General features: G+C 37.1%; 1 protein-coding gene across 1 annotated transcript in view; it reads right to left on the reverse strand.

Moving 5' to 3' along the window:
- The window catches only part of LOC101577327 (tetratricopeptide repeat protein 6), a 46,127-nt gene extending 38,321 nt beyond the window's left edge, over positions 1–7,806 (reverse strand). Inside the window, exons 1-2 of the mRNA XM_023721820.1 lie at positions 7,797–7,806; positions 7,233–7,393 (exon numbers count right to left, since the gene is read on the reverse strand). Coding sequence (XP_023577588.1) covers positions 7,233–7,393; positions 7,797–7,806 — 171 coding nt within the window. The remainder of the gene's footprint in view (positions 1–7,232; positions 7,394–7,796) is intronic.
- Between the last annotated feature and the right edge of the window lie 4,364 nt (positions 7,807–12,170).

A 12,170-nucleotide genomic window follows, 5' to 3' on the forward strand; every position in this document is an offset into this window, starting at 1 on the left:
GTGGGTCTTGCCTCTAGCCTCCTTGCAGGGAGTTCTGCTGAAGGGTTCCCTGCTGGGCCGGAAGCCTGGGTCAAAAGAGGATCCCTGGGCCCAGGAAGTCTCACTCGCCGGGCCTGCGCTCCGTGTCTGTTCAGGATCCCGCGGCCTGGGTGGTCCTCTATTATTTTTTGATTCTCCTCTATTTTTTTTAATCAATGTCTTCTTTAGAAGTACTTAGTACTTCTTTCATTATAGTTATCATTTCTTTTTTTACTTCAGAAATTATTTTGGATCTGATTTTCTCTGTACCTTTCTGCAGTTGTTTCTTTACTTCAGATGCTATTATTTTTTATTAATTACTTACTTCAGATGCTATAATTATTATTTACTTCAGATGCTATAAATCTCTGATGCTGAAATCAGAGATTTCAGGTGTGTGCTTTCCAATTTCTTGTATGCTATTGTCTCCTGCATTTGTTCTGGGTGGGTTCAGGGCCTAAGAATGCATTTTTCTCCTTTGTCATTTCATATAGCACTGTCTTCTGTCCTTTGGTATAGCTTTAACAGAGTTACTACCTTAGCACCAGGTCCAGATCTACTAAGTTCAAACTCATCTAGGTGGGTGTGGCTTGGGTCTGGCTGCTGTGCTCCACTTCTTCCTACTGCAACCCTTGGAAGTGAATCCACTGTGCCATGCTGGCAAGATGCTCTGCTCCTGGATCAGCTGGCTGGGTCATGTCTCTAGCCTTTCTGCAGAGAGTTCTGCTGCAGGGTTCTCCACCGGGCCTGTCTGATGGAGGAAGTTCCACTCACAGGCCAGGCCTGGGCACTGGCTAGAGTGAGGATCTGGAGGGCCCCGGGCAGTCCCACACAGATGCCAGGCCTGCACACTGGCTGGAGGGAGGGTCTGTCAGGTCCAGGTGGTCCCACTCACACACCAGGCCTCTTCTTTTTACTTTTAAGTATGGGAATGTCTTCATCCATTTTCACATTTTTCTCTGTTAGTTTTGAATGTCCTCCTTTCTGCTCCTTTTCAGAGTTCATTCTTTGACCCTCAATTTATATGCCCCATCTGACCAGCATTTATTGTTCCTTCCTTTTTTGGACCTTTGGCCCTTTACTATCTCTTTGAGTCATTAAGGATTTAGCCTATTCCAGGATTCTATTATATTTAAATTAAAGTAAATCCATCTTCACTTCCTCCTGCCTTTTCCATCTCTTTCCTCCTTTGCTGCTGTACAAAAATCTCCTTAGGGAAAAGCTGGCAAGATAGCTCTGTGGACTAAGTGCCTGCTTAGGCAAGCACAGGGACCAGGGTTTGATTCCTGGTATCACATGCTGCCCTGGCCCCCATCCCAGGAAGGTGGACAATGTCCAGGTATGGTGCTGTGTGCCTGTAATACCAGCACAAGGGGGGCTGAAAATAGGGGGATCACTATGAGTTGGAGCTGCATAGTGAGACCCTACACACACACACACACACACACACACACACACACACACACACACGCCTCCGTAGGGAGATCTAGAGGACAGTACCATAGTTGATGAATATAAAAACTTGAAGGAGGGAGAAACAGAGACAAACATACACATACACATACAGAGAAAGACAGACAGACAGACGGACGGACGGACGGACGGACAGACGGACAGACACAGAGAGACAGAGACAGATAAAGGGAAAGATACATCTGGAGGAAACTGAGATTAGAAGAAGGTCAATGATGATGCCAGACTTTCAATTATGGCAACAGGAGTTGGGTCAAAGAGAGGAAAAACAATTGTAAAGTAGTATTTGTGAAAGGACTGAGAGATCAACAACTTAAATTATGGCCAGGAAAGAAGCAATGAAGTATAAGGTGAAAAATGACCTCTGCATTTGCAATAAGGAAGTTATCAATAAAAACAACAAATAACTCTTCTTTTCAAACCTCAGTGCATTCATTTTGTATTGTTTCAACTCTAATTATCACAAATTTGACAGCTTAAAGGAACACACATCTATTATTTTACAGTTTCCACAGGGCAGGAGGTGAGGGACGGCTTAGCTCTGCCATCTGCCCTCTCGTACAAAGCAGTGGCTTTGGTGTCAGGTGAACTATATTGTCCTCTGGAGAATTTGCTGGGAAGGAAACAGCTTCCAACCACATTTCTATTGCTGGAGGAGGTCATTTCCTTGCAACTTTAATAAGCCAGTGGTCATTCTCTAAACTAAGAGTATCATCTTCTTGCTAGCTGTTTGCTACTGCAGTTCCCTACCACAGGACCTTCTGCACAATTACAGCACATAGTTTTCTCCAGCCAGGCCAGCCCAAGAGGCTTTCTCTCCAATTTGCTAAGAGAAAGTCTTATGTATTGCACCATAATCAAAGTAATGGCCTCCTGTTCACTTTTATACATTATACTGAGTAGAAGTAGGTCCTATGTCTTACTCTTATTTAAAGAGAAGGAAATTATACAGGGTGAGATTCACTTGAGGGTAACTTTTGGGTATGTCTGCCACAGTCCACTCCCTAGCTCAAAGGGCTCCATATCTCTGCTGTATGCAAAGTACATCCCTCCATTCCAAGGTCTCTGAAAGTCTCATCTTATTACTTCACCAGCTCGAGTCCAAAATCTCATCATTTAAATCAGGTTCAAGTAAGAATGAATCCTTTGAATAAATCTACTAAGTTCCACTCCTGGAACACAACTCCTCCGCCTATGAACCTGTGAAACTGAAGACACAATTTATCTCCCCCCAGAAAAAACAAAATACAATGGTGGATCAGGCACACAATTATATCCACAGAGATTTTGATCCAAAAAAAGGGCAAAAAGAGAAATTAAGGTATATTATGTGCATGTACTACCTTCACACAAGGAATGTAAAACACTATGTACTGTAATCCTGTACTAATAAACTGAAATAAAAAAGGAGAAATGAAGGATTAAAAGGCATTCTTAGTTCACTGCATTCCTGACATTCATTTGAGCAAATATCCAATCTCTTGAGTGGGTTTCAAAGCATGCGAATAATTCTCTGTGACCCAGTCCTGTTCCTCGGCTCTTGGTCTTGTCCTCTGGGTCACACTCCTTTTTCCATAAAACATTGAACATGTTTGCAGTTGAGTTGTTCTGTAAATCTCTTTCCTACCAATATGTTTTGGAAGCCTGGCAGCTTTTCCTTTTGCACTTTATGTCTTTTTCTCCAAACTGGCTTTCTGAAGAAATCATTCTCTTACAAACTCTGGAGACGTTTCGTGCATTTCACAGGCATTACCTTTCTCCATTAAACTAAATCCACTTCCACTATTATTTTTTTGATGGTACCAAGGATCGAACTCAGAACCTCGCGCTTGCCAGGCAAGCATTTATTCCACTGAGCTCTTTCCCCAGCCCTCCACTACTTTTTGAAAGATAATGCTTTTCTGCCTTTGCCTCTTACTGAGATGCCTGAGGATAACATTCTCACACTTTCAGCAGCCCTCATTTATAATCTTTCTGAGATTTTAACAAAAGGATGTGCCCTTGTACCTTGCCCTTTTCTCTAGAACATACTTTCTTACAGTGAATGTCTTTCTTGTGCTGTCTGTGTAGCCCAGGCTAGGCTCAAGTTCCAAGTCCATCCTCTTGCCTCAGCCTCCTGAGTGCTGAATGACAGGCACAAGCCAACACATCAAGCAATAGTGGATAATTAAATTTTATCATCTCTTGCCACCTCAAGAAAGGCTCAAAATTATCAGCAAGTCCTGGTTTACTTTGTGTAGTAGTTTTTTCTCTCCTCTCACACTTCAACCTGGCAGTGCTATTACTATTTACCTTGGAAACCACCTTAACTACATACACAAGGTCCTAGATGATTGATTCTGTTTTCTACATAACTATAGGAGACACTTCTGTTATAATTTCTACCACTATGTTGTGGTTTTAAGTCTTACCTTCTTAAAATTTCCAATAAGATGTTCCTCATTCACTGCTGAGTTCTCAGTGGCAACATTCCTAAAGACCAGCTATTTACTAACAGTCTGTCTGAGGTTGTATAGGCTTTCTTATCAGACTGCTTAAAAATTCTCCAACATCTGCCCCACTGCTACATTATAGAACTCCGCCATGTCCTTAGGTATTTATTAGAGTGCTACTCCACTTGCTGATACTAAAATCGTAATGTTCTCTATTACTGAGGGTAAAATAAACTCCAAAAACTCAAAAATTCTGTCCTTTATTTGAGTCCCTTAGGTCACAGTCTAGGGTGCTAACTAGAGGCATCTTCATCTGGAGACTCAATTTAGCACAGATCTTCCAGGTCATTTATGTTGTTGGAAGATGTTATTTCCTTATGGCTGCATGGCTGAGGTATAGAGCACTTACTGATCACTGGCTAGAGGTTCCCTGATATTTTACATGACACAGCAATTCCCTGCCTCGGGAACATGACCACAGCCAGCTCACATTATGGATCTTTGCTGCTTTAAGGCCAGCAGAATAAGAATGTCTCTCTCTCTCTCTCTCTCTCTCTCTCTCTCTCTCTCTCTCTCTCTCCTGTCCTCTCCTCTCTTCTCCTCTCCCCTCCTCTCTTGTCCTCTCCTCTCCCACCCCTCCTCTCCTCCCCTGTCCCTCCCTTCTCCTCCCCTCCCCTCTGTCTCTCTATCCCTCTCTCTCCCTCTCTGTATCCCCCTCTCCCATCTCCTCTCTCCTCTCTCTCCTCTCCACCTCCCCCTCATGAGATCTCTCTCTCTCTCCCCCTTTGCGTACTGTTGGAGGAACAGCACAGAGGTTCCTTAAAAAATCAACACTAGACTTGCCATATGCATCCGTGCTCCGACTGCTAAGTGCACATCCAAACAAAATGGAATCAACATGTCAAGGAGACACACACAGCCCCATATTTAGTGCAGTATAACTGACAATTGTTGAGAAATCAAAACCATCTAAATGGCCATCAACAAGTGTGTGTATAAAGAAAATATGATAAATGTACAAAGTGGGACTCTGCTCAGCCAGAAGAAAGATGAAACGCTGTCCTTGCCAGCAACACAGATGGCACTGGAGATCACTAAGTGACAACTTGAGGCACAGAAAAACACTTAGTGCATGAGCTCACACAGGTATGGAATCTATAAAAACTGGTGTCTTCGAAGTTGAGGGCTTACTGGTAGTTTCTAAAGGCCAGGGAGAGGAGAGTGGCTAAAAATGTGACAGAAGGCTGATCAGTGGGTCAAAGTTACAGTTAGAGGGGAGCAAAACATTCTGGTGTGCTGTTGCACAATAGGGTGCCCAAAATAACAACCAAGTCTATACATTTCAAAGGCTAACAGAAAGGCTTTTGTTAATTTTCACTGTGAAGAAACAAAAATTTTTGAGGAGATAAATGTTTAACTAAATTTAAACATTATGCAATGTACACATGCATCAAAACATTATATGGAAAAAAAAACATTATATGGTATCTGCAACTTGCACCATTTTAGGTTTTCACGTGAAAGCTAAAACTTGAATATTTATCTACTTAAATTTAAAAATCAGCTTTAGATAAAGCCTTCGACAAAAAGCAAAACAATAAATACAGGATATCTCATTGAGCACAGAGAACTTCTTAAAGATGATTTCTAAAAAAGCTTTAACAATGACACTAAAAATACACTCAACTACATTAATCTCATTAATCTCTGTTCATTAAAAGACACAAAAGGACAGTTAAAAGCAAGCCACAAATTATGTGAAGATACATGGAACACAATCATGAAATAGTATATAGGATTTTTTTTAATTTCTACAATCATTAAAGCAAACACAAAGGTATGTAGTGTATAGGATATTAACAGAACAGGAACTATAAGTAGCTGATAAACATAAATAGGCTTTCAACTTGATACTCAAATTGAGAAATGTGAATTAAGAATAGTGAGACATTGTTTTTTATCCATCAAATTGCCAAAAATAAAGCCTCACATCATTTACAACAGAGGAAACAGAGCAACATTAATATTCGTATGCTGCAGGTGGGATAATAAATTGGTACAACTCTATGGAACAAAGTGTCATTTTCTTTAAAGTTAAATATTCACACTCTACACACTATCAATTCCACTGCTAGGAATATTTTGAGAAGATCTACACCATACAGTAACAAAAGACATAAAAAAAGAGTATTTAGAGAAGCTATATCCTGAACAGGGAAAAAAAAAAAAGAGATTAGCACAAATGTTAGTTAATAGCAGAATGAACAAGGAAATAGTATAGGGCAGGTCAGCTAACTCAGTGGATTAAAGCTCCTGCTTAGGCAGATGCAGGGGCCGGGAGTTCGAACCCCGGGCCTGCTGTGCTGGCCCCACCACCAGGGCCTGCTGAGATGGCCATTGAGACCAGGCATGAATTCAGAAAAATAATCGAATATCGTCTAGTGGTTTGTAATACTAGTGGGTTAACCATAGGACTGGCAATGTCAGAAGGTGTTGACTTGAGCCTTTTACAGCTCAGCATACTAATATGGATTTACTTTTTATACCTCATTTTTATACTTTACTGCTGGATGGTTAAGACCAAGATAAAGGAAGACCTATATAACAAGAAATGTAACTTTTGTATCTGACAAGGTCAGTCAGGTCCCCTCAGGATTTACCCTGAAACCCTGAACGATGTGGATTCTTTGCTGAATTCACACACCTACAATATTTAAGCGGCAATGGAATATCCATCTCTGAAAAAACTAAACAAAACGGGATATAAATGAGGGGCAATTTTGTATCTGTATATACAAAATAGTTAGGATAGATATACAGCTACTTTCTCTTAATTCAATGAGAAGAAAGATTTGTACTAGTAGTGTTTGAACAGGATATGTCTGCATCTGGTACTATGAATAACTACTATGAAGACAACAATGTGCAATGTGTTAATTATTGTAATTGTCCTACTAACCTGTTTTGAAACTGTCTCATTGCTATTTATTTCTCAATGAAATTAATTTTAAAAAATAAAATAATTTTTAAAAAAAGAGACTGGGTGTGATGGCATGTGTCTATAATCCCAGCACTTGGGAGGTTGTAAATAGGAGGATCACTACGAGTCCAATCACTTTGAGTGAGACCCTGTACACCCTGTCCTAAATACAAAAAATTAAAAACCAAGTAAATAGTACAATAAATGCTGGTACATATAAATACAAGTAAATAGTACACTTTAGTAACAAAATCTTTAAGTGTCATACTAAGTACAATGCATAAGTTTCATTAGTAGTTTTAACAAAGGTTATCTAGAAACAATTTCACCTTGATTTTCTTAGCCTTCATTTGAACTTTTGCTAACAACATAAACATGGCCATCTCTGATCTATGACCGGACATTCCCTCTAAGACCTGAATGGCCTTGTCATGGTTTTCACAAAATGAATAAATGTGTGCTTGCTGTATCGGGCTCAACCCAATGAGACCTACGAGGAAAAAAGTTTGTCAGTGTCTTTGCCAAATATCAACAGTTTAAAAAATAATTTAAGGAAGTAAAGCATTTCAATAATATCTATTTATAATATGAATTAATGAATCAATATTATACCAAAATCTGCGTACAATCAGAAAACATAAAGGCATTCTGATTACATATCAAAACAGTGAAATTTGAAGTCTAGGAAATCCTATAACAACCTCTTTCACAAAATTCACTGTACTCTGAATCATTTTACCAATTGGTTATATATAAGTGTAATTGAAGTTTCAAAATCTTTGTTATTCAAGAGAAGCCTTCATGATATTCATACATAATTGTTACAAGTAGTATAAAGATTTTAAAGAAGTATATTTAAATCAAAACTATATCTTTGCATTAATTACATTTACCTTTGTTCATTTCTGCTACTTGATAAATAGTGAACTTTGCGAGATCATAACATCTCATCATAAGAAGATATTGTCCTCTGGAAGAAATAATAGCTGTTACACTCTAAGCAGATAAAATTTTTTCTATGTCAAAGTTTCTCATTATAAGTTCTTTAAAATTTCATTATAATAAATACATGTATTCATATTTTATATACGCATAAAAAGCAGTTTGAAATTATAGGCACTTTATAGTGATGTCAAAATGAACATGGAGATGTGATGAATTAATTTAGGATATGTGAAGCTGCAAAAAAAATAGGCAAATCCATTCTTGCAACTATCCTTATTTAAAATGTTATACTTTGTTGCTAAGAAATTATTTAAAGGTGAAGGACTATAAAAAAGGAAAAAGTATTTACATAAGTTGCTGAAATGTGGTTTGAACTTAAAGCAACCTTTTATCAGAAACCACTCTTCCATTTTATTTTCCAAGGCCTATCAATCTTTAGAGAGTATGTTTTTGGTAGTGATTACTTGCAAAGAGTTCACTTATAGCATGCTCTACTATATTTCAAATACAATTCTATGTGTCTTTTTTCCCACTGAAATAGCTTAGGGCTAGGTTTAGTACCTTTTCAGGACACAATCAAAACAACTGTTCAAAATGTAGTACCCTACTCTCATCAGATATGTAATAACTATATAATTAATAATGTAGAAAGCCTTAAAGACTTAAAACAGTAAGTAGTTGTGTTTTGATGCAAGATAAAGCAAAAGAAAAGATCTGGACTTTTTTAAGAAAATAGAAAAATAATAGATAAGACATTAGAAACAATGCACAATTTAAAAAAATACAAGAAGATGATAAACATTCAATAGTGGTTTTTACTGCACATTGTCATCTTCATATAAAATTATATGATAGAAGATATAAGCATGTAAAACTGATCAAAGTAAAAATTTTAAGCATTAACTGCTACTTTCAAAAAAACTGACAGAAATCAGTAGTATAATCGCTTTAACAATCCTGCGTATATACATGCATGATTTTTTCCTTCTTTTCTTTCTTTTTCCTCTCATCTCAGTTGTTTATGTCTTTTGCATGGTTTCTTCCCCTTTTACTATATCTACGGTACCTTGCAGATTTTTATACATACTTTCAGGCTCTTACACTAGGGAGACAATATGATGTTTACACATGTGAGGACTGGTTATTCTATGTAATAGGTTATCTTAAAGTTTAACAAAGTGAAGACTGACAGCTGGCTTGCTGGTTGATGCAGGCCCATTGCTGGAGGTTAAATGCATAATGAAGAGGTTGTAAGAATCAAGAGAAAACTAAAGGTTCCAACAGCTTGCTCAGATGCTAAGTAATCTTGACCAGAATTTGATTTCTATGCTCATACCTTATTATATATAATTGAATTCTGTCTGGCTGAAGATGGATAGCACGAGATAACTCATTCACTGCACTTTTCCATTTATGCAACTGTTGAATGATAAACAGAAGCTTAGGTTCTAATGAAGCCAAATGTTTCCTTTTTGATGTTTACCCCACCGCAGAAATTTTGCATGACTTTCTTAAGAATCATCAAGACAATTATAAAGAAGTAAAATAAGTGTTTATGATGCAGTATTTCAGTTTTAAAGTTATTGAACTTTAATATGAAGGATGCTTATACAATTCCACACATGTCATCTTACACTGATATAATTATGTCACATATTCTAGATTGTGCCTGTTTTCCTTTTTTATTTAACTTTTCAGTTTTTCTCCCTGAACTATAACACCTGTTTCACCAAATCTCACTTATACTGATAAACTAGCACATAAAACTAAAATAAAAAGATCTACGGAGGCGGAACTCACACAATAGGAGAATGTATTTTTCTATAAACATACACAAGGCTTGATTTTAATTATTTCTAATTGGTTTATTTTCACAATTTCATATTATACACTATCATTCTTTTTTTTTAACCAAAAAATATCTCATGGAAATTCCATGTCAGCTGGCAGAGCTCTATTTATTCTTTTTGTTGACTGTTATATTCTATAATGTAAATATACCACAATGTATTTAAACAGCATTGTAGAAACATTTTTGCCTCTCTGAACAGAAAAGAGTTTAGGACAAGCAAAAGCTTTATAAATATCCACATCTCCCCCAGTAGGAGTCAAGAACAAACCTTCCCTGGGATAACACCGAGCCCACCCTCCATCTTCTACCTCCATCATCTGGAAGCTGAAAACTCTTGGTGGGACTCCAATCCTACTGAGTCCTGTCATGTAGACACTGGGGAGCAGAAAATTCAGGCAGTCTTCAATGGACAAGTAGTGTGAGTGCAAAAATGAGTCTTTATGTTTTAATACAGTGGTTCTGAGGTTGTTTATTAACCAAGCATAACCTATGTTATACTGACTACAACCAATATATCTGGAGAATTTTTAAGAAACAAAGGCAAGAAGGAAATGAGCAGTCATCTCCTATGGGATCTTCTTTGCTTTTGTAGTCTTTGGCTTTCAATGTAAGGGCAAAAGGAAGCCGTTGAAAGCTTGTGAGCAAAGAAGTAAAATAACATGACATGATTTGCTTGAACCCCTTTAGGCTGCTATGTTGTAGCTCCATCAAAATAATAAAGAGCAGAGGCAAGAAGACCACAGGGTATTGAATAATACTGAGGAGAAATTACAGTGTCTTGGAGAGGACAGTTAGAAATTACAATGTCTTGGTGGAAAGAGGTATCTGTTTGAAGGATAGAGAAGGAAGTTTATAGTAGTTACTTCTGTAAGAACAATTTTTTAAATGTATTTAGTACAGAGTATACAGGGTCTCACTACACAGATCAGACTTGTAGTGATCCTCCTGTTTTTAGCCTCCCAAGTGCGGGGATTACAGGTGCATGTCACCACACCTAGTCTCAGTCACCCTCTCAGCAAGCCCTGGGGGCGGAGCCAGCATGGCACACTGGGAATCGAACCTAGTCCCTGCATCTGCCTAAGCACGAGCTTTAGTCCGCTGAGATATCTAGCCGGCCCCTGTAAGGTCAGATTTGGTTGGAGTCAGAAATGACTTTTACTATTTTCTGAATTTATTATTTACTGAGTTTATTACATTTGGATACAGTACATCTTCTAAACTTTTAAACAATGTGTAAAAAGTAAATCAAATTTAAAGGAAATACTAGTTCAGATACCATTCTAGACATATATCCCATGCTATGAACCCATACATTCACTAATACATATATATATATATATATATATATATATATATATATATATATATATCAATAAATTCCAAAATATTAGAAGTAATGATCTACATGGAATAAAAATATGGGCAGTTTTTAAATTAACTCATTTTCATACACATATTTATTATTCCTTATCTGTATAAATACAAAATCTACAGTAAATATAACTTCTGTAATAAGGAAAAAGTAGGTACTACATTACCTACATTACATTTTAAAAATGAAAGTAACAAAATATTTTCTCATAAATAGAGGCTTTGTAAGTAATTAGAGTTAAATATTCTGCTAAAAACTTATTGCCTACAAATCCATTAATCTCTATATTTAGCTAAAAAAAATACATTAGTGTACTCAAAGTTGAGAAACATCCAGAAAATTAAAACATTTTTAAAATTCAATAGTCTCAAACCTTAAATACCTTATAATAGGCTTCTGCTTTACACATATAGCTCTGAATATACAAAGGATCAACTCTAATAGCCTCAGAAAAGTGCCAAATGGCCTCAGTGTAATTATCCATGTGTAGCATATGTATGAGGCCAATATTTATATAAGCCAAAGTAAAAGTTCTAAAAAGAGAAAGAAAAATCTTGTTGGACATTTTTATTATTTCAAATGTTCTGCGATTATGAATGACTCTAATAAAATATATGCATCAACATATGGCATATTATTTTAAATATCTTCTTAATGACAACATAAATTTCTTATCTGCCCTATTAGAAACTATAAAAACCCAGATAGGCATGTTAGTGCACACCTTTAGTCTCAGTAGTCTGGGTGGCTGAGGCAGAAAGATCTTAGGTTCAAACCTGGCCCAGGCAATTTAGCAATTCAGCAATTTAGCAAGATCCTGTCTCAATATAAAAAAAAAAAAAAAAAAAAAAAAATTTAAGGCTGAGAATTTAGCTAAGTGTGACGGTACTAGGCTTACTCAATTCCCAGTACCACACGCACAAAGAAAAAACATTATAAACACCTTTAAAAAATTTCTTGGTAAGGAACTAATAATTGTAGGGTCTTTGCTAGAAACAGATTTTTTTAAATTTATTTATTTATTTGTGTGTGTGTGTGTGTGTGTGTGTGTGTGTGTGTGGCCAGCTCAGCCCACGAGGGGGTGGGGCTGGCTGGCAT

This window comes from Octodon degus, unplaced genomic scaffold (assembly GCF_000260255.1).
Source record: "Octodon degus isolate 3935 unplaced genomic scaffold, OctDeg1.0 scaffold00086, whole genome shotgun sequence".
In the NCBI taxonomy this organism is placed as follows: domain Eukaryota; kingdom Metazoa; phylum Chordata; class Mammalia; order Rodentia; family Octodontidae; genus Octodon; species Octodon degus.